This window comes from Melanostigma gelatinosum (assembly GCF_949748355.1).
Source record: "Melanostigma gelatinosum genome assembly, chromosome: 21".
NCBI classification, from domain to species: domain Eukaryota; kingdom Metazoa; phylum Chordata; class Actinopteri; order Perciformes; family Zoarcidae; genus Melanostigma; species Melanostigma gelatinosum.
Window position 1 is genome coordinate 13,751,919 of NC_136654.1, and position 23,879 is coordinate 13,775,797.

Genomic DNA, 23,879 nt, shown 5'->3' on the forward strand with positions numbered 1-23,879 from the left:
GAGTAGAAAATCGGCAAATGGGCACTGATAATAATAAATAATTATATTACACATGATATTGTTTAATAAACAGAAAGCTACATAGTATACTAGTAAATAAAATCATTCATCTTTGTGAATCTAGAAAGTCAACGTATTATATTTGTTCTGTGCACTATTTGGACAGATTGAGAGACGTCCAGCATCCTTTAGGATCATCAAAGGAGACTTTAGAAGTGAGAACAGATACCCTGGAACATGAAACAGACCCAGGACGTCCTCCTTACATGTTTCCAGGGGATTCCTTCTCGCTGATACTCCTCCTGCTCCTGCTTCAGCACCAGCTGGATGAAGAGCTGCTGCAGCTTTTCATTACAGTAGTTGATGCAGAACTGCTCAAAGCTGCAGAAACAGAGACTGAATGTTATAGATGCAGCTGTGTTTTACTCATTCTGTACAGGGAGAGGTAATCAGCGCTGTGTGTTACAACCAATAAAATCATTTGTTAAAACCGTTTTCTTTCCGATCAACTTTTTTTATTTGTTTTGCACAGACAGTGATCAGATCGATGAAGACAAGGAGAATGCAGAGACGTCTACATGAGTAAAAATGAGTTGTTTTTTAATCTACAAAAGAACCTAGATGTATTGCTACTGATGGACAGTAATCCTAAACAACAAGTCAAAGTTGTGTCAAGCATCTGTTGATTTGTTGAGAAATCACCCAAAATACCACTTTTACAGTGTTACTTTGTGTACAAGTTTCTGAGGAACAACAAAAACATGACGACCTACTTCAGATCTTATTCATGTACACTAACCTGCAGCATTTCTGTTTTTTTGTTTGTGTAACTTGAACTTGTAATTCTTGAAGTCTCTGAGAATTGAGAAATAATAAAAACTTTTCAATAAAAACTGTTTTTTTGTGCAAGTTTAGCATAAATGAATGTGACATTGTGTCTTTGTGTGTTTACATTATTGCAATCTGTTGATTGACTTTTTCAAATATAAAAAGTCCTTGAGTTCCAACTCAAGGACATTTGACATGCGGACAGGAGGCACCGGGGATTGAACCGCCAACATTGTGTCGAATGGACGACCCTCTCTTTCTCCTGAGACAGAGTTTTTACTGCATAGTCCAGAATCAAAATCGAACGGAGTCGCGAGATACCGAAAGATTTACACACCAAATAGACACAAAAGCTGAATGTTTTATATAAAGATGCAGATGTTTTGATGCTTTTACAATTGGAGGAATATTCTGTCTCCTCCTCCTCCAGGTGGCACCTTAAAAGACATCTCAACAGGTCTTATCTGGTTAAATACAAAATCCACACCTGTTGTTCTGAAAGATCTCAAAACCATAGATGTCCAGCACCCCGATGACGGTGTTCTTCCCGTGGACTCTGGCATCGTAGTTTTTCACCTCGATGATGTCATTGATTCGTCCCACAATCCAGCAGAACATCCGCTCGTACATGGCCTGCAGACGACAAACAGTGAGGGTGCGTTAGAGTGTGGCAGACGGATCGCCGGCCTTGCTCAAGGGCCCAGAGCAGTCCGGAGCAGAGATGGGCCTCAGACTTTAGGTCACAGCCCACAGTGCAGCTTCCTCCACAGTCTCCTCTGTCTGGAGTCACAACACTGTGACTCATGCTTGTGTGAATCAGTGTGAATGGCAGTAAAAATCCACGACCAAGCACGAAGTGAAAGGTCACAACCCTCCAGGCAACAGCAGGCCAATGTTTTTGTTTCTTTTTTTTTTTTTTGCAGCCCACTCCACAGACAGAGAACCAGCAACATGTCATTCTAACATCCTGCCGACAATAACCTTAGCGAGAGCGTCCCGTCCGTAGCCGGCCTCTTGCGCCGTGTGCTGCTTCTCGATGACGTCCCGGCCCGTGGCCACGGTGCGGTACAGCAGCGCCTTCTCCATGTTCTCCTCTTTGACGGACAGCAGCTCCCGGATCACCGACACCAGCTTTGTGCTCTCTATCAACGTCACATCGCCGTCCACCCCGAACGTCAGGTTACCCTGGAAGAGAAGCCAGAGAGGGCGGATTATGAAATGTGATAAAAATGAGATCGGACTTTATTAATCCCAAAGGAAATTTTTGTGCCAGTTTCATTAAAGATTACAACAGAAGAACAGCAAAAAACAATAGAATAAAAATACTAACATGTGTGAACAACAGAATAACAATTAAGTGTAAATAAACAATACTGACACCATTGCATAATAGAACACAATAGCAATAAAATGTGTAAATACGGCAAACATTCTTTAACTTTAGACAGAACCGTGCAAGCTCAAGATAGACAACAAGCACTCAAAATAGGAAGAATTATGATACAAATTACAGGGGCAGTCAATCAGTAACATACTAACGTAACCGAGAGTGTCTTTTATATAGTTAACAGCAGTTGAGCTGCAAAAATTAGATTTTTTCCCCACAGGCAAACAAAAACAAAGAAATGAATCTGAAAACCGACACCTAACAGAACTAACTCGACTAAAATAACAGATTTAAAACGTCTCTATTTTCCCTATAATGAATAACAAATTACATACTTCTTCCGACATAAAACTTCCTCAGTTATAGACCTGTAAAATAAACTGACTGAGATCAATTGTGAGCTTCTTCTTCATTGGACTCATTCTCCAGCAGCAAAAAGAAACAAAAAAGCAAACAATCATTTTCAAATCCGTACACTCGCCGTCTTGGCAAGGCCACTGCTCCGCTCTGCCAAGACGGCGCTCATTTGTCTCAAACCTATACACAGTATCTCCCATATTGGGACACAGCTGGTGTGAGGGAGGAGCAGGGATTTGGGTATTATCGGTATTACCAGATGTAGGATGGTGGCCAGGATCTTGTAAACAGTCTGAATCTCATCCCCAGAGAAGCCGATCACTTTCATGGCGTCGGCTACGGCTTTGAAATCAGCGCCATCATTGATGGAAGACTGGAGAGAGAAAGGATGAACCGTGTCATCGTCATTGCAATGTTTCGTTAGCTTTCAAAGAAAGATCTTTCAACAGTTTGTCTTTCAGGAAAAATTTAGATTTATGTGTATTTAAATGTGGAAAAACTCCATTTTACACGAGTGTTTTGACCCGGGGTCACAGCCTTTTCTCTTCTCTTCCAGCTGATCCAGCCGGGATATCAGATTCCCACAGTTAATTCAATTACAAGCTGGTGCTGAACTGCGATGGTTTCTCTGAGTCCCACAGCATACAAACCGCCGCCTCAGCTGTTTGGTCACATTGTGTTCCATGACATCAGGCTGTTTGTTGCCGTCAAGTGGTTTATTTGTTCCTGCTCATTAAGCTCATGCAAAGACGGCAGCGCACAGCAGAGGTCGAAATGAAAAACACTCCGCAGCGATGACGATCTCCACGTGAGACACTTTACACTCGTGAGGTTCGCTTCAGAGACGCGTAAACTGGCGGCGAGGAAACGCACATCTGTAAGTCGTGTGCTTGATTGTATTTATCCCTCTGCAGTTGCTCTCCCAGATGTTTATTTGGGGGTTTTCTTCCTCGGCTACTCATATTTGTTCGTCTGTGAGTTGAATTGTAAGAAGCACCTTGATTTGGCCTCCAACTTTGATGTAGTTGTAAGCAGTCGGGTCCTTCTGGATGTGAAGAGAGCGTAACAGGGAGTCTGGAGCTCCTCTGAGCAGCTAGAATCAAAAACATCACACATTACTGACAACACAGTACCATGTCTTGTGATTTCTGTTGGATTACTCTCACATAATGAACACAGCCTTGTTCACGTTTGAATTGAATGAGTCTTTACTTCCTGTACAAACGCTGACCTCACTTTCAGCTCACTACACTCCTGCATGGAGGAACAAAAGGCCTCTTGATGACTCAGAAATTCTGCATAGATTCGTATTTCCTGCTGCCGAGTTCAGTCTTTCACATGCTCGAACTAAAATAAATGACTGCAAGCGCACACACACACACACATTTACCTGGTAGTATGAATGAAAGCTCCGCTCTCCTTCCTGTTGGAAAATGACTCTGGACTGTTGGAGGAAAAGCAAAGACAGCGTAACATAAGAGTCGTCTTAAAGCAACAACAAAGTGGGGAAGATTTGTCACTCTGCCGTCTGAAAGCAAAAGCTCTGCTCTCACCACGGTCAGTGCGTCCCAATGTTTCTGCCGTGTGACACGTGTTTTTGGGTCTAATGGGGAAAACCCTTTTTGAAACTGGTCCAGTATTGAAGGAGAACGCTGCAGATGACTGCAACTCCTCACCGTCAATGTACCTCCTATAAAAGTGTTGTTTTGCCTCCGACAGGCTCAGATTGTTGTTATAAGTGTCTGACATCATTATGAAAAGAAACCTTCAGAGTAATAAAATGTTTTTCTTTACATATCTCTTGATCTGGTCTGTTTCTTATTAGGTCATGCGACTTGTTGCCTAAAGACAAAGATGGAAACGTGAGTTAGAGAGAGGAATGTCGGTGTTGTCAGAGGTTGTTGTGTTGGAGAACAGAAAGCGTAGTCATTCGTCACTTAGACACAAAGATATTGGAAATTAGAGTCCAGGCAGAAGTTCCCTTTAAGATACAAACTCTGATGTACATTTTAAACAAACTACAGCAGGTAACATGGTATCTGCACTTGCAATACAAACGTTATTGTACTGAATCACTGACTTCTCCATCACCAGGTACGACTACCCTTCGCTTCCCCTGAGGCTAGCTGACGCTCCGTTACCTTCTCCAGCAGGTAGTTGCTGATGTGGCCTCCGATGGGATCCCCCTTGAAGTCAAAGTTGATGTCCATGTACTTGCCGAAGCGGCTGGAGTTGTCGTTGCGGTTGGTCTTGGCGTTCCCGAAGGCCTCCAGGACACAGTTGGATTTAAGCAGCATGTTTTTCACCCTGAGGGAAGACGGGACCACATTACAGGTGAAGAGGTGAACCAGGTTAAAAGAGTGGCTGTGGGATCAAATGTGATGCTGTTCAATGATTATTTAGTGAGTGTACATTTTGTACACAGTAGATTCTACATGTTCAAATGTACCTGCAGCTGTTTGTATTTAAAGTTGACCTAAAAACATTTTCCCTGCACGGGTCTTATCTTCATCTCTGAGCTACATTTTGTTTACTTCAAAGCAAAGCTTTTCTTGTGCTTTGCTGTTAATATCTATTGATGTCAACACACCTGAATCAGACCATTCAGTAATATTTCTCCTTGGGGGGGTTTGGGGGGACAGTCCCCACCCACTCAGGCCTCAGTGATGTGCTCTACAGCCTGAGCTGGGACTGTATCTCACTCTGATCTCAGAGACTTTGACTGCCGGCAGGATTAATCGCTGCAATATGACAACGACTTACTTCTAACTACAACAGCTGCGATAAGATAATAAAGCTGACCAAGAATGAGCCATGCAGGTCTTGTGGCTGCGTCAAGCACCAACAAAGAAACGTTTCACCTCACATCAGAATATGCCGTGTATCTGGGCTCCTTTAGATAAACAAAACACATCTCTGTTGAAGGTATGACTGGGTTTTTGTGATAACATTTCTAGTTTGAGCATTGGGAGAAACGATGCATTAGCAAACAGGAATCCACAGAAGAACTCCTCCTCCTCTGATCATATTCTGCAGTTTAGTCACCGAACCAGAGTTTGAGCAGCAGCTCACCTTTCGACCTCGGCCCTCTGATTGGGATTGGTGATAGCAGCGATGTATTGCATTATGTACTTGCTGGCTTCTGTCTTTCCTGCTCCACTTTCCCCTGCAATAAAAACACACGGTGCAAAGAGTTTTTAAATTTCCGACAGGCCTTGAACTAATCATGTGTGACAACGGCTTCCTTTGATCTCATCAAAATCACTTAAAAAAAACAACTTTGCAGTAACCAGATCCTGTAAAAACATTAAATTCTGAGCTCCTCGAGATAAGAGGGAAGCCATGATTGAACTGCAGACGGCTGCAGAGCAGAGGAAGAGGTAAGTAGAGGTTCGGAAAATTGTAAATAGTTCAATATGTACTGAATTTAGCCCTCATTTTTCAATATTTGTAACACGTGGACATTTTGAAAAAAGTCGGAGGGAAAGATTCATCTTTTTGCAATTTTTGTAAAATAAATAATCAAACAATTAAACTTGCATATTCTTCTTTTTCATGATTTAAGGTATTATAACCGTGTTACTCTGCACAAAAGACAGATGTGAGTTCTCTCTACTTTTAACCACGATTGTTCTGTTTCCATTGCGGTGCAGGATTTAAACATTGCAGTGGAAAACACCCTGAAACAGTTTGGGGTGCAGAGGGATAAGACCCTAACCAAAGACTCATGTGGGGTCTTTTAAAGGGGGATCAGTTCCCCCTCTGACCACTAGGTGGTGCTTCGTCCTCTCCATGGTTTCTCCACACTGCCACACAGCTTGTGACCACATACAATATGAGTTTTAGGAGAAAATAAGGTAGATTTCTTTCATCAACTTGGCAGATGTTGAATCAATTAAGAAGTCTCTCCTCCTGAACATCTTTCAGGAGAGGAAACACCCGAGCTTAACAGGAAATATAGGATTATTACAGCAGGACTTTATATTATAATATAAGGAAAAAGTGGTCAGAAAAAATAGGATTCCAAACTATTCTTCTTTTGAACTGTACGAGGGAGTAAAACATCTCTGTGCTCTTTGTGCGGCCCATGCGGGGGGCTTTCCCGTGTTACCTGAGATGACGATACACGTGTCTTTGTTCCTCCTCTTCATGGCTTTGTAGGCAGCGTCAGCGATGGCGAACAGGTGGGGCGGCCTCTCGTACAGCTCGCGGCCCTTGTACTGCTCCACGACGTCGCGGCCGTAGATGTTCATGGCGCGGTAAGGATTAACGGACACGACCACCTCTCCGATGTACGTGTAGATCCTCCCCTTCTCGAACCTGAGGACACAACGTGGACATTTAGGAATACAGTCAAATATCAGATTTACTTTTATTTGTATTTGTATCATTCGTTACCACACTGACTGCAGAAATACCATCATGTTTAAGGCGTGTAACTGTTGTAGTTTCTGTGTTCAAGCAGGTAAAAGAAGGTCTTTTATTCATAAGCATTTCTATAGAACAAACAACCCTGTTCAGGTTCAGTTCAAAGTCTTGGAATATTTATACTTCTATACAATCATGTACATATGATCACCCGAACCCAGTGACGGTTCTATCTGGAGAAATTGACCAAATTTCTAATAAATGAGTGGGAATAAATAGTTTCAGCAGACCTCTTGTATTTATGAACTTTTTATTGAATTCCACACTGGACTTGATAACAAGCCAAACATCAGCCATCATAAATTACTTCATCAGATATTCACATTGCTGAAATGCAAACAAGCCGATACAAAGAACTCAAGTTTCGCAACACTCCAAGTGCATCATGTTCCACACCGTCACCTCTCTCAATAAGGAAGTCACTAATGTAGGACACCAATAATGATTCTCTCCCTGTCCGCATGCTGTTGTGTTCATGATATTTAGGACAATAGTGAGCTTCCTACTGTGTGTGAACAGTTTGTGTTTGTCTCAACATGAAGTCAGCTCCATAAAGAAATGCTTTTTCCCAGTTTGGTGTAGAAGAAGCTCGACTGGTCTGCTCAGAGCTCTGATCCAACACCGTCTGAACTGGACTGAGCCAGACCTGATCCCCTGAACGGGAACTAATCCCTGCAGCAGGTTTATACATCTGGTGGAGAGAATGAAACCAGAGTGGAGGATGTCAGAGGTGCAGATTAATAATGCTCATCGTTTGGGAATGAGATCATGTTTATGTGTAAAATGATTATGTAAAGTAGGGCTGTGGGTAATATATCAATATTATATGGACTTAGATTCTGGATATGGTAATATGTCATAAATGTTTTCTCTTCGTGGTCTGTCGTGCTTGTTGAGATGCCATTTAAACGCATGCAGAGGAGTCTCTCTCTCTCTCTCTCTCTCTCTCTCTCTCTCTCTCTCTCTCTCTCTCTCTCTCTCTCTCTCTCTCTCTCTCTCTCTCTCTCTCTCTCTCTCTCTCTCTCTCTCTCTCTCTCTCTCTCTCTCTCTCTCTCTCTCTCTCTCTCTCTCTCTCTCTCTCTCTCTCTCTCTCTCTCTCTCTCTCTCTCTCTCTCTCTCTCTCTCTCTCTCTCTCTCTCTCTCGGCCAGCCGCGTATTACTTCTAAACGGTCCTAACGGGCCCACGAGAATAATTTGTGATTGTGGGCTTGAAGCCACTGCCAGATGAAATAAATCAAGCTCGTATTTGTTTGAAGACTTGCCAGATATTGAGATGTCATATCTTTAAATAAAGCTGCTGACTCGCTAAAGCACTGATGAGCAATGATGATGTTGCTGCAACGAGGACACTATTTGTCAACCTGCCGGACCTTGAGCATCAACCAACATTGATGTTGAGGCTGTTAACGGACGACCGTGACACTCTTCTTGTTTATCAGTGTTTGCTAAACCTTGACTTTATGCTCCATCTTATCTTCTCTAAACCTTTAAGTGATTCTTGTTAAAACATCTGAGTACATATTAAATAAAATGCAGAAATATTGCTGACATTTTAACATATGAATGACAAACAAAACAGGGAACAAGAGAGTAGAGAAATGTAAAAGAAAGTAGAGCTTTCATAGAGTTATAGAAAGATAAAGATTTAATTGAAATAGAGTATATTCAGAAGTGAAATAGGGAGAGTATAGGCAGCCTGCCAACACACCGCTGTTGTGATACGCTAAGGCTTCAGCACCTTTGGTTTGTCACTACTTACAAAATCAAAGTAATCAAACAACAGTGAGGCCCAACAAAGCAAGACAAACTAAGGTACGAGTTAAACCCCTGTTCTACAGTGTACTCGTAGCTAGAATCAACAACGCGTTACACACACCACCTATCACAGCAGCACAGGCTCTGATTGGCTCATCTCGTGTGCCAGTGTTCATACTGTATGTCAGCTGTGGACACAAACTGCCACTACTGTCTGATGATGACATGAGACGTTCATGTGTGGTGGACACGGTGGGACCAGAGCATGAAGATGGAGCACAAGAGGCTTCAGTGTATTTCAGGCAGTTGGTTTACAGACAGAGAAATCCGATGTTCACTGTGAGCGATTACCAGTAGGATTCCTATGACCAGCTAAGCTAACATGCTAGCTCTTCTTCCACCAGCTCTGCAGAAAAAGACCCATTGTGCCCCCCCCCCCCCCCCATATAAGTCAGGAGGCTGCTGTGTGCCTGCTCCATTGTTCAGATGTCAATTGGAGGTCTTTGTCTGACTGACACACACACACACACACATACTTCTGGGGGATCGTGAACAATGGTTGACATGATGGGAGGGTTTTATCTCAAGTCCCAGCTGGGTATGCATTGGAGAAGGAGACAGGGTCTGCTATGCAGGTATTTTACATAAACACAAAGACTGTGTTATAGGAAGCACTGGACAAACAAACCGCCATCAAACCGTCCGACACCACGTCGATTCTCTGTGAAGCTGCAGAGTGTGAATCAGAGAAAAGCCCCCCCCCTCTGGGTTTATAAATAGCACGATTCATGTTTGTGTCTATCGGCCTTCCATGGGGAGGAGCGAGGAGAAATAAATCAATCAGTCGAAGCGTGTCGACTGAGATACTGATCCATCTGTTCCACTCTCATTTAGGAGGATTTAAATGGACACACAGGACAGAGATTAGAGAACCTCTAATGGCAGTCTTCCAAAAATACTGTGGATAGTTATATGGAATCACATCTAAATTTGGTAACTCTGTCATCCGTCTGTTTATGAATTTTCAGACTGAATTGGGCCGGTTGAAGGCGCCACAACAGAGCGACTCCCTCTGCATCATCCGTCAGTCCAGCTGTGAGGGGAAGTGAGTCTGAACTGGTCTGACCTGCAGCCGTGTGATCTCTTCCCAAAAAGGACCCCTCCCAAGAGCTGCCAGGAAATGAGGGGGAGACACAGTTTCTTTCTTTCTTTTCTCCATCTATTTAATAATCTTTTTTGTGTACATATGTATACATGTATATGTAGGAATGTGTATGTGTATACTGTAGATATAAGTATGTAGGTGTATATATATTTAGATATATACTTACTATAGTTATTATTGCTATTATTTATCATATGCCTTGTTTTTGGAGGTCTTATGTAATAGACTGTTCATTTCAAAGATGTGTCTTACGTAAGAACAAATGTGGCCAATGTTTTTCACCCGACCAAGGAACTTTGTCTGCTTTAAAAATACCAGAGGAACCCTAATGCCAAACACACACACTGATGCATGCATGTACACACACCCACGCACCCACTCAAATACACTCCCTTCAGATGTGAAATACGGAGCACAGCCAAGCACAACCGCTGTCTCCAATCTTGTTTGGGTGAGTCTTTTTTATGGTTAACTTTGGGAGGAGCGCAAGCGATTAATGACAGTTTCTCACCAACAATCTGCCCCAACAGAAAAAAATTTACTTCTGAGAAGAATCAAGAGGTCAATGTGACTAAAATCACGACGTGAGAACGCCACCCTCAACATCTCTAACACCTCAGACACACTGCTGTAATTATGACATTGTATTTAATAGTCTGCCTCTTAACACACACAAATGTGCCACTTAAGTTAAAAGGGCAGATGTGCTGAGCAACCCCAAAAATGAAAAGGGCTGCATCCATGCTGCGTCGTACAAATTGTATCAGCCTGTGAGCTTCTGCTCGTAAAGCTCAATTCAAAGCAGAATTTCATTGCTGCAGAGAGAGTTCATCCAGACTTAAATACACTTTGTCTGAAGCCATAAAAGTTGTAAGAATCTGATTTCTGTAGCGTGTCCTATATCGGTTCATTACGGAGCAATCTGTGGCCCATAGTGGGGCAGCACGCGTCGTCGTCGTGATGCGTGCGAGACCGTCGGGGTCATTGCCGGCATTATGAAGGGTCGGGAGATAATCTGTGTCTGTTCCACTTTTATCTCAGAGTTCATTTACCATCACTGCTCCTGGTTGGTCTCACAGCAGCTGGCTGTAGGGCTTATCCTCACTGCTGCTGGGTAAAGGACTTCTTGTCTTTCAAAAACTGACAGGAGCTTATTGGAGAAAATATATATATATATATATATATATATATATATATATTTATTATTGTTTTTATCAGAACAATTGACATTTTCGTATTCTTATCTTAACTTTCTCAGATAAGTTCTTCTTTAGTTATCTTCTTCATATAACATGATGAATTGTGTCCTGCACCGTTCGTCTTATATTGAAGTCCGACTATCGGAAATCCACAAAAGTGAAATGAACATCATGCTGTATTGAAGAAGACTTGAAACTAGAGATTGAGACCATAAACTCATGTTTACAATGTTTACTGAGAGAATAAATCAAGAGAGAAGTAGAGTCATTTTCTCATAGACTTCTATACAACCAGAGGAGTCGCCCCCTGGTGGACACTAGAGAGAATGCAGCTTTAAGACACTTCCTCATGGCTTCACTCGGCAGAACTGAAGGTTGCGTTAGGGACTAAGAATACATTTTGAATTACATTATAATTTGAATTTCAGAGTCAAACGGGATGATTTAAACATGATTATGTTGTGTAATTTATAAAAAGGGTTTTCAAACTTCAACGTTTTTTTTGCTTCAAAGTACTAAAATATACATATATAAGTGTAAACCTGAGTAAAAAAAAGCAATATTTCAAAGTTTGTGATGTCCTGCATAGAAGTGGCAGCTCTTGAGATGAAAAAGATGATTTTGCTTTGCCCCTCAGCAAATTATTTTTGTATTTGGCTCGCTTTAATTTGTGAACTTCGAAATCGACAAAATAGAAACGGACCAAAAGCATCAATGTCACTCTGATTCTGAGCAGCCAAACTGACTACAGGTGGTGAAAGACGCACGCAGCTCAGGGAGGAAATCAAGACGAGGTCTTGCTGATTATCGGGTAAACTCTGCTGGTCATTGCGCGTCATGAGACGCCCATTCATCAGCTCTCTGTGACAGCTACTGCTCCTCAGTGGCTGATGAAGATCTGCTCTGCTGTAGGAACCAACGTTGAGGTTTAACGTCGTCTCACTGTACATGTTGGGGTCCCAGCAGACGTAAGTCAAGTGTTGCTCTGCTCCACCTCTCTGATGTAGTGAACAGTGGGACAGCGGCCTCCTTCACGGTCCGCGGCCATCAGACATCTGGGCTCTGCATTAGGGGGGATTTTCCGCTGCTTTGTAAAGACTGCTTAGTGCTAAACAGCAGCTCCCGGACTGTCTGCAGGAGACGCGGCCCGTCAACACATAACACATCCACCCTCCCTCAGGCCCACATCATTATCCTGCCAAAATCAGAAAAAGGTAGTTTCCCTGCTATCCAATGCAGACCGGTCTCTGCTGGAGGATCTGGGAATCCGACCCGGTGGCACCGATGACGAACATTAAGAGTAACTCTATAGAAACAGACCATCTTCTCTCTGATGGTCTGTTTAAAGCTCTGTATCTTTATGTGTACTGATGAACATATGTCTTTTAAAAGAACCAGAACCTACTGTTTTCGGATTACGTGCAATATGTGCTCGTTTTCTGAATTTCGGCCAGTGCGTGCATGCTTCAGTTTGTGCCGACAACCAGCACACTCTCAGACAAAGCCATAAGGCCATGCTTGGATAGTGCCTAGCATGATCTCCTCCCATTCACATCATGCTACAGGATGTTCCCATGAGGCCACCAGGTCCGGATACTTACGGGAAATGGGAGCCGTGTGTAAACAGCCTGGCTGCAGATCAGGTGACTGACCCTCCTTTCTTTGCTGACTGAGAACGCAGCCATCCACCACACCCCTTTACGCACACACGCACGCAGGCACGCAGGCATGCACGCACACCACCACTAAGCTGTCACTGTACCATGTATTTCCAGAGATGATTTAAATCTGATTACATTTCTAAAAATTGAATAAAAGAGTTTTCTGGTGAAATGAAGGGAGGAGGGGGTGGTGGGGTTTTTGGACAGGCATGATGCAGAACCTGTTTACGCTTTAACACACAAGTGATGTGAAAATCAGAGACCTCGGCTCTGAAAAGGGATGACTAGATGGATTTGGAGGAAAAGAGAAAGTAAACCGATCCACAAGAGGCAGACGTTACTCAACACGCTATTTCAGGGAGGCACTACGATCTCTATCTGTGGTGAAAGAAGAGAAGAAAAACAGACAGATGCACAAAGAACAACAGAATAGACAGGAGGGAAAATGGACCGGGATAGAAACAATGGGATTATTTACTCTGCAGGGTAAAGACATGTTTACTTGCAGTAATTAAAAGTACAACGATGCAAACATACTCCATAACAAGTAAAAGTCCTGCATTTAAAAGTCTACTTATCTAAAAGTATTATCAACAAAATGTACGTAAAGTATCAAAAGTGACAGATAAATAATCATATAGTACATCGCAGACTTGGAGGTGGAGCTAGTTTTAACAGCTTAAAATACAGTTTAGTCCAGTGGTTCTCAAGCTAGGGGTCGGGCCCCTCCAAAGGCTCACACGGTAATTTGAAAAATAGTAACTGTGGCTCTCAGATGATTATAGTGCAGAAAAAGGTGAAATATTTCCCCTGAAATGGAGTGAAGTAGAAGTATTAAGAAGCATTAAATGGATACACTCGAGTAAGGTACAAGTACCTCAAAATTGTCAAAGTACTTAGCTACTTTCCACCAATGTCTGAGGGTAGTAAAGGTAAAAGGTGTGCAGTGTCAGTAAATACAGTAAAAATACAGTACTGCTGTATTTTATTTCTTACACTGTTCTTAATTGCTGTTAAATCTCCTTTTCTTTTGCCTTATGTTTTGATGCTTTTAATGGTTTTAAAAGGACTGCACAATATATCGCCATTTCCTCCGGGACCGAGTTCGTGCAAGGCGTAGACTATAAAACGCAGATCGGCAGAGATCTTTTCCAGACGTGGTTTGTGTGCGAGTAATTGCAGAATTGCGGCAGTGTATGATTTATTGCGTGCAGCGTAATGTCTCAGGGAGACATCAATTATTGTTTCAATGTATGCTTTAAATCTCCTTTACTTTTTACTACTGAATTTTATTTCTTACACTGTTTCTTTAATTGTTTTTAAATCTCCTTTTCTTTTGCCTTGTGTTTTGATGCTTTTAATGGTTTTATGTGAGGCACTTTGAATTACCTTGTTGTTGAAATGTGCTATCCAAATAAACTTGCCTTGCCTTGCCTTGCCAAAATACTCCAGCCCAGCGTGCGTGCGTGTGTGTGTGTGTGTGTGTGAAGTGATGCGCTGGCTGTGAAAGTGAGTACGCTGTTCCACCCCCCACGCAGCTCAGGGCTCAGCTCCAACAGGTGGACAAGAGAACAATGCAACACTGAAGGAAGCAGAGGATGACATCACAGACTCCATGGACACACAAACACAACACCCATACGCTCACACACACACACACACACACACACCTGAGTCATGAGCATCGTTAGGGATTCTCACACATGACGACATGCGAGCTGATTCCTGGAAAACTCGGAGCGCTCACCGCTTCAGTGAATGATGCTCGGATAGGAGATAAGAGTGTCGCATGAATGCATCATGTCTCGTGTGTGTGTGTGTGTGTGTGTGCGCGCCGGAGAACAAGGCTTCTGGGGGTAATGTTGCAGACAGAGGATGCGGTGGCTTGTTAAATCATGAGCCAGACAGCGTTAATGTGATGCATTAAACCCTCTCGTGAGACAGCAACTATGGCAACAGTGAAGATTACTCTCCATTTTAAACACCACGATATTAAAAAAGAATCCGAGAATACCATTTGAATGGGATATTAGGTTCAAAATGATCATTAAAGGTAGTAAAGTGTTTTGGTGATGATACCAGAACATGTTTTTTCAGAGATGCTTTAGTTTGACGAGTATAAACCCAACAAGTCAAGTCCATTTTATTTATATAGGCCAATGGCGATGTGGGGGCCCAAAAATACTTTTTCACACCGACTTACATTGGGGATAAGACGTGTGTAAATCAGCAGAAACATTTTTTTTAGGTAACTCAACTTCCCAGTACGAACACATGAAAAGCCCTTATTTAAATCATGAGGTCCCAAAAGTATTAAAATGCACGAATAGCTGAATCAAGAGTTATTTTCCTTCCTCCGTTTATTAGAACGAGAACAAGGCTGGACCGAGGGCGGGGAGACTCCCCAACACCTCTAAACACAATTTGATGTGTAAAATCAGCGCACCGGCCCTTTAACAAAACATGCCAAACTTGCAAACAAAGCAAAAAACCCTCTAAACAAAACATACAAGAAATTTGTCTTATTTTGTCTCATTATTCGCTAAGTTACAATCACAAGAGAGAAGACAGAGACCACAGGTCAATAATCTGTTTCATCTTTGAACATCAACAACTCCATCTACTGAGTAAGATCACGTGATTTGATGGAAAAGGCCGAGAACAGCTACTGAATGGACTGTGTGGTGAGACGGTTACCTCAACCAAATGTTCCAAACGTCTATAAGCAAAGATCAGAACATATCTAAGAATAAGTAAACAATCTGACCAAACACACTTTTATGGACACATTTGGGTCAGAAATATTGTCTCCTGAAGCCCCACATTTCATTGTAAGTGTAACTTAAAATACATGTAATAAAACATACTATCAACACGTCAGACACACACACATTACATAGTATAAGAGGAATAAAGTTAGACAACACAAAGGTAAGAAACTATGACACAAAGGCAGGAGAATCAGAACTGCTGCTCCCGACCCCGCCTGCCAACTCGGGCTCTGTGAACCGCTCAGCTTGTTCTAGAATAAAGCTCCACGAGCACAGCCCCCGTTTATGAAAGGATGGTAATGTGTTTCACATTACAGGCGGTCGTATGGAAATTCTTGTGGCGAGACTGGCCTTTTCACTGGCGGATTGCAGGGGAGCGGGCCTACCAGGCCTTTTCTCTTCAGTCAGTTCAGGGGAGACTTTTTTTCTTCTTCATGATGAGCAAGAAATCTCCGGCGAGAGTCTGGGGAACTGAAGTAACACTTGCATAAAGAATTCTGACGACTAAGACATAAAAGAAGCATATTTTAGCAGCCCGACTGGCCTATCATCTCCCTCAGATCCTGCTCATTTGAACTGCAGGCTGCTGATCACTGAGCATTGAGGAGAGGACAGCAGAGTTTGTGAGTAGACGTAAAATAAATAGTTCCATATATGTAGCACGTGGAGGCACGTGGAGCCTTAATGTTGGATGTATAGATTTCATTGTTTTCCAATTTTTGATTTATGGGCGACAAAAGACATGTTTGAGTTCTCTCTACTTTCAGCCATGATGGTGCGGTTTCCATAGCGGTGCAGGATTTAGATATTGCAGTGAAAAACAAGGCCACAGAGATTACAATGTGGTCCAGAGGGTTTTAAACCTATGACTGTGATTGGCTTTGAGGAAAAGAGCTACTGGACAGAAGGAGAACGCCGTCTATCCGAGCGTTCATCTACAAATATTTCTCTTCCAGTCACTGACCACCGCTAAAAAGGAAAGAGAACTTTAATAAGCGGGTTGGGATTAAATATTCTTAGAGGCATTTGCTGCACAGTATCACCCGTTTCCATCTTTGCTGCAGGGTGAGAACGTCAGCCAGGACTGTGTGTTCTGCACATGGACTTTGGTTTTTACTGCGGAGGATGGAATGAACAAAAGAAAGAGAGCAAACATGTGAGATCAAGCTGAGGAGAGCACCCTGGCTTCAAATGCTTTGAGGCTGAATTCCAATACGATTCAATTTAAAGGAGCATTGTTATTATTACTGTTATTATTTTAAGCTTTTTAATCTCTCTCTAGCTTCACAATGGTGTCCCTTATATAATGCTTGTGTTTTTGCTTCAATATGCTGTTTGGCCCAAGCCCTTCTGCAAACATATTCCCATGTGACGTAGGTTTCTGCACGATGCCCTTTACATCCTTACAGTCAGTGTTTTATCTACAGCTACATGATATTATATTATGGTTGGCTTGCTCTAGTTTGTTGAAGCAGGGAGGAGTACCAGTGGACGCCACGTTAGTTCGGATCAGAAAGTCACAATGACACAAACTAACTAGCGATCGAGGCAGCCAGAGACCAGAAACTGCTGTGTTCCGCCAGGAAAGCAATGGTGATTCTTTTCCTTATTAACTGTCTTTTATCACACAATATAACCAAAAAGAACCGATAAGCACTATCAATAAGAGTACTAGTATCGATAAGATCCTATGATACCCATCCCTACGCCCGACCACCAGTTATTGTAGGTAATACACTAAGTACCTCACACACCCTCCCTTCACTCAGAAACAACCCTTCCAGTTATCCCAAACTTAGCAGAGCTAACAGCGGCTCAGCTAGTGCTAGCATTCACACTAATTATTACCGATTAGCTTACTTTAGTAACCTATGACATAAAACAACATTTCAGTATCACCTGAGCTATCACTGGAAAGAAAGGCTGGCTTATAATTACTGAGCCGTATCTCACAGGAGGGAGAACAAAGTCTGTGCTCTACCTGAGCCACATGGGTACTTTGAGCCCTCCGATTATTCTTCAGGAGAGAGTCGGGCTGTCCCTCTCTGCACCACACCTCTTCTACTCTGCTCCACCAGTTATAACAGGAGAACCATTGCTCTTTCAAACAGCAGGTGAGAATACTTTGCATGTAATTTCATGGTCAAATCCAGGAAACACCAGGAACAAGAGCGAGAACTTTCGCTTCGATTGTGAGTTACGCAAACCCCTTAAGAGCATGCATCAATGCCAGCTCAGCATTTTGGATCTGAAATACACGTGCCCGTCTACTCTGCACACAGGATTCCCAGCTCGGCTATGAAGAGGAGCTGCAGGAAGCAATGAAACATGAGGAGCAAAGGGGAAATGCCAGCTTTCCTGCCTGGTCGGCCTGCTCCGTATTATTGGAGACTTCCTGTTCAAAGTCCTCCTGAACGCCCCAATAGATGGGTTCAGAGGTCAAATCACTCGGAGCGGTTCATACAGTGACACAAACAGCAGCTCTCAGAATATATTTACGTGTATTCAGCCGTGATAATATCCTGAAAATGATTATCTCCGACCCGATAATAAAAACAGAAGGAGGGTTCGGTCCTGAGCTAAAATCAGCTTCTGGTTGAACATATTTGAAGCAGACAGGGGTGCATACCACATCTGGGCATCTGTGTTGTGTGCTACGCTGACTATCAAATGGTGCACATATGTGTGCTGCCATTGTGTTTTGCTATGGGATATAAACCCCACCCGTCACCCACTCCAACATGATTAAAACAAACACCCTGTCCTGTGAAGCTCAGACTTATTGTCAAGTTCTTCTCGACCAAGTTTCATTCAGTCGTGTTTTTTTAATTGTTTATCTGGAATATCAGCCACTCTTTTGGTGGAAGAATTGAAGAAATCCTGTAATTATTTGGGGAAACATGGCAGGAATGTTTTTTTCCTGAATTCCAAAGGGACCGACAAAACAAGGCCTTATAAAGACATTCAGCTGCCCGGCTCACGGTACCATCAGACCTACAGCACACAGAGCCCTCGCTCACCACCGGCAGGGTGAAACAGCTTCCTGTAAACTCTACTATGTCTGTAGTTACATTTATTCAGACGGGTGTTAGGGGATCTAGACTGAAGCCCTCGTGGCATCCATCCTGCTGGAGAGAGAGACACTGTGAATCGCTGTGATGATGGGACGATATATATTCATCGTGATATCGTGGATTGCAATAAAAACACACAATAATAATAAATAGAGCATGATTTAGAAAGAAATGACAGACTCACACTATCTTTCTTATTTGTCCTTATTTATGCAGGAGGACCTAATGATTCATGATTACCTTCTTTAACCACAAGAAAAGATGCAAATATTTGTTTCTAAACAGAATATGAGGGAAAGGGAATTGTCAGAATGTTTCAGAGCCATTTTAAGAGTTTCTTAAAATATGTCGGCGATAATAATGCATGAATCACATTTATTTTGTAGGATAATCATAACATGAAGTGTTCATATCGTCTCATGCCTATTTGCGGCATTGTCTGATTTGCAGCATCACTGTGTGCATCAATTCAAAATCAATCTAGAGAATCAGAGCAATCACCGTTAAAACGTGTATTCTGATACCATAATTCCCTTCATTGTGTAACGCGCTGTCATCTTTAGTTCAGACCAAGTAATCTTATATGCTGACTGGTCGATTCAAGCTAATTCCCAAAGCCGCTACAGGAATTTAGTTTGAACTTTTATCCTTCCAGACATCTCTAGAACAGAGACTGGGCATCTGCTGGGCTCTATTTTGGGACTGGGAGGCTCTCTGGGACCGAACCACACAGCTCCACCTCAGAGTCAAAACACAAGTTAATGTCAACTCGAACAACCCTGTCTGGGGGAGTGAGTGAGAGTGAGAGTGAGAGAGCGAGTGAGAGAGAGAGAGCGAGTGAGAGTGAGAGTGAGAGTGAGAGTGAGAGAGAGAGAGAGAGAGAGAGCGCGAGAGAGAGAGAGAGAGAGAGAGTGAGAGAGAGAGAGCGAGTGAGAGTGAGAGCGAGAGAGCGAGAGAGCGAGAGAGCGAGAGCGAGAGAGAGAGAGAGCACTCTGGTCCAAATGCTGCCACTTCTACTGCCACAACTCAACGTGGCAGGCTCCTAACGGCAGAAGAAGAAATGTTCGTCAAACTGAGCAGCGGGAGAGTCGCTCAATGAGGCCTGCAGTGACGGAGCACACAGAGTGCTTTACTTGCTCTTCCACAACTTGTAAATAAAAGTCAAAAACATTCATTTTGTTAAGTATTTTTAAAACCGAGCTTTTAGTGTGCAGCCGTTTCCCACAATGCAGTGTGGGGTAAAATACACCCAGGAGAGATGTGCAGACGTGCTTTTGGCCCTGCAGGCTTTGAGATAACTGTTCCAGGACAAATTGAGACCATTAGAGGCCTCTTGGCCTCTGGATCCCTCCTTCAAGTGGTCCACTCCCACCCCGGCAACACACACACGCCCTCGGACTAGAGGGGGAAAAGAGCAAAAAAGGAAGCGCTCCTGGCTGGTCACACCCTCTACAAATAACAATCTGCACACGCCACCTCCGGGACCGTCTAGCTGGAGGGAAAACAAACAGGGAGAGGAGGGCTGGTGCCGTCTGGCTGCTCTCTGGACTTCTTGTCGGGCTGCTGGAGCTTCTGTTCACACCACCGAAACTCATCCTATTCAAGAGGTTTGGATACAAAAACACAGCTGACCAGAGCGGCCGTAACCTCCAGGAAACATGCACACTGGACTCTCTTAACCGGACATGTTCAGCTTCACATTTATACGGTTAAAGACAGAATGTGCACACAGGCTGCCCTCACCTAGATGTTCTAAATTCACAAGCATGAATTAAACCTCAAACACACCACGATAAACATGCTTAACCCAAATTAAAGTAACACAAAGTTTCTAGAGGCAGGAGGAAACTAGCAGATGAAAAAACCCGATGGTAGAAAAGGAAACAAACATTTTGGTGTGAAGGGCATTCCCTCGTTAGTATAAAGGAGGTCCTGTAGCTCACTCTTCTAGCCATAGAGGGGAAAACATGCATCCTTCAAACCCTCCAAACCCTCCAAATATTTATCCCACAGGTCTCTGCTGCGTCTGGAACACTGTCGCAAACTCTGAACGTCACCCGAGTGAGGAGGTGATGAAGGTTTGATTAACCGTGTCTCATACAACTGCAGTGTGTGTGCAGCCTGCATGAGCCGACAAGACACTGAAAATGAATATGAACAAGAACTAATACAGAGAATCAGATCATCAGACCTTCATGTAGATTACAAGACTCTTTACTTCTGCACATATACAGTCTATGTGCAAAGTTTCATACATGATGCTTTCGTCTTATTATGTGTATATCGACATCGATACACATCATCATCTTTAAGATACACCTTTATTTTGAAATTCCCATGGCATGTCACCATTAATACAAGCTCAGTAACAAATCGGTCAAATCATATTTATATAAATATAACCGAGCAAAAGATAACGTCTCATATCGATCGCAGGACCTGGAATAGAGTCGGAATCAGACTTTGTGACATCAGCAAATAATCAATACAGCATCGTAATGAAACTTGTGATTGACACCTCTAGCTATGTATACGGCCTAAATATTGTGATGTACCTTTATATGATGGTTATAGCTTGTCATATTTTACTGGGTTTTTTACAGCTTATCGGTTCCCTATCACGGTTTCTTGTACTGTGGTAACATGAGAATCTCTCCCTCAGGGAATCAATAACTTCTTATCTTATAGATCATTAACAAAGCATAATTGTAACCTATAAAATAAAAAGGTTATGATTAATTCAATAGTAAATCCTCCAAGCCTTCTACTCCAGGCTTTTGAGACAAAGTTCTCAAACTTGAAACAAATCAAAATTAAACAAACATTCCAGAATATTCAAACAATAAGTTCAACTCCCACAAAGCAACAACAGCTCAGCTCCTGAGAAGTATTTGGCTTCTAGAAAAATAATTCAGGGACATATTTTCATTTTCTATGCACACATGTCCTCAAATGCTTTGACGGGACAATTTCAGACCATTTTCCCGTTAAACTTGGACAATATCTCACCTTTAATTGTGTTAATATTACACCACAACTTGTTCTAAAGTCAGATACTGCTCTATCATCTGCTGTGCTGGCAAAGACCCACCACAGTATGAAGGCAGAGGAGTTTCCTCCAGTAGAAACCCACACAACCCTCCACTGCACCATCACTGTCCACCACCACCTCACACTCTCCCCATGACATCAGGGATCAGTGACTCTCATCACAGAAGTCAGAGGTGAGGCCGATCTGAACGTATGAACCACAACTGCTCTGTTCATTTACAAAAAACAACATGCTTGACACCGAGCCACTAACACAGCTGATAGAAACCGGCCTGCACGAGAATCGGTCTGCAGAACAGTGTGTGTGTATGTGTGTGTGTAGGTTGGGTGGAGTCAGCATGTTTCCAAACTGAAATACCGGTTTGATCGAAAGCTGTGACCACATGAATGCGGTGGCATCGCTCCAGCAGCCGTACTACGGTGCGGCTGCAGGTGCGGACAATGACAACGTCCCGCTGGGTTGTTGTGCTCATTCACGTATCGATGTCCAACAATGCACGTGAAAACACTCGTGTAGCACCTGTTACAACCGGACACATATCCAGATAAAGTGATGCTAGAAAAGACCCGAGTGTGTGTGTTTTCTCTCGTTGTTCTGCGGAGCATGCGTGGATTTACAAAAAGGTGAATGGCCGCTTACCTGAGTTTGAGGTTCGTCATGAACTCCTCCATAGACACGTTGTCCAAAAGCACGAAATCCGCTTTCCCATACTCCAGGCTCTCGTGCTCTGCCATGCTGATACTTGTTGTTTGTTGTTGTTGTTTTTAAGCGCGTGGGGAAAATAAAGTTTTAACAACAAGTTGCTCTGAAGTGTCGACTAAAGGTGAGCATTGGCGGACTCATGTGCACGCCTCCTCTCCTCAGTAGACACGTTTTCACCCGTCAAACTGGAATTTCAGTTTGATGACGCTCGAAATGTTTGGTTGTTTTTATTCCGTGTGGCTTTAAATCGTGAAATAACTATTTCCCACTAACGAGTCCGGCTTTTCTATATTTAAGTCGTAAAGTATCCCAGAATATCCTCATGTCCGTCCAAAGTTTCCTCTTTACGCAAAAAAAAAAAAAAAGTAACCTTCCCGTTACATCGTGCGCGAGAGCTCCGTCCGTTTTCCTGGAGTTTCTCTCTCCTGTCGTGTCCCCGGGCCGACACCTCCACCAATCGGATTGAAGCCGCCTCTTCGTAACCCCGCCCCCCGCCCTGCGCGGTGAGAGGTGCTGGTCGGACTGGTCAAATAGTTCTGGAGACCACAGCTCCGCTGCTCCTGATACATAGTTCGGTGATGACGGGGCCTCCTCTAAGTTGTAAAACAGTCGCAGCTGGAGCAAACGTACCGACTGTGTGATGCCCTCTGTTACCATAAAAGGAAGAATTACTGCTCATCACAATTATTGTCAAAGGGATACGAATGAGAGGAATATGGTTCATATTTGAGAGTGTGCAGCTTTCTCGATTCAACCTGCTGACTTTGAACCGTTGTCGACCGACCGATCAGGTCTGAGTCGGTTCCTCCGGTCTGTGGTGGCTCTGAATGAGGCCTCCTGTCTGAAAAAGCTCCCGGCCGAGAAGCTGAACACCAAGAACAGACTGCTACATCCAGGTCTCCACCAGCATCAGCACACTGGTGTTAGTGCGCCACCTTGTGGTTAACACAGGGACCTGTAGAGAGACGGACGGATGGATGGATGGATGGATGGATGGATGGATGGATGGATGGATAGATAGATAGATAGATAGATAGATAGATAGATAGATAGATAGATAGATAGATAGATAGATAGATAGATAGATAGATAGATAGATAGATAGATAGATAGATAGATAGATAGATAGATAGATAGATAGATAGATAGATAGATAGATAGATAGATAGATAGATAGATAGATAGATAGATAGATAGATAGATAGATAGATAGATAGATAGATAGATAGATAGATAGATAGATAGATAGATAGATAGATAGATAGATAGACAGACAGACAGACAGACAGACAGACAGACAGACAGACAGACAGACAGACAGACAGACAGACAGACAGACAGACAGACAGACAGACAGACAGACAGACAGACAGACAGACAGACAGACAGACAGACAGACAGACAGACAGACAGACAGACAGACAGACAGACAGACAGACAGACAGACAGACAGACTGTAGAGGACCTGAGTCAGCGCATTCTACCGAAGTGTTGTTTGTT

General features: G+C 43.0%; 1 protein-coding gene across 1 annotated transcript in view; it reads right to left on the bottom strand.

Annotated features, from left to right (window-relative positions):
- The window catches only part of myo1d (myosin 1D), a gene marked incomplete at its 5' end in the record, with an annotated part of 83,438 nt that extends 61,027 nt beyond the window's left edge, over nucleotides 1–22,411 (bottom strand). The window contains 10 exons of the mRNA XM_079293319.1: nucleotides 267–381; nucleotides 1,316–1,461; nucleotides 1,810–2,013; nucleotides 2,829–2,945; nucleotides 3,570–3,665; nucleotides 3,963–4,016; nucleotides 4,714–4,879; nucleotides 5,645–5,738; nucleotides 6,684–6,892; nucleotides 22,317–22,411. Coding sequence (XP_079149445.1) covers nucleotides 267–381; nucleotides 1,316–1,461; nucleotides 1,810–2,013; nucleotides 2,829–2,945; nucleotides 3,570–3,665; nucleotides 3,963–4,016; nucleotides 4,714–4,879; nucleotides 5,645–5,738; nucleotides 6,684–6,892; nucleotides 22,317–22,411 — 1,296 coding nt within the window. The remainder of the gene's footprint in view (nucleotides 1–266; nucleotides 382–1,315; nucleotides 1,462–1,809; nucleotides 2,014–2,828; nucleotides 2,946–3,569; nucleotides 3,666–3,962; nucleotides 4,017–4,713; nucleotides 4,880–5,644; nucleotides 5,739–6,683; nucleotides 6,893–22,316) is intronic.
- Between the last annotated feature and the right edge of the window lie 1,468 nt (nucleotides 22,412–23,879).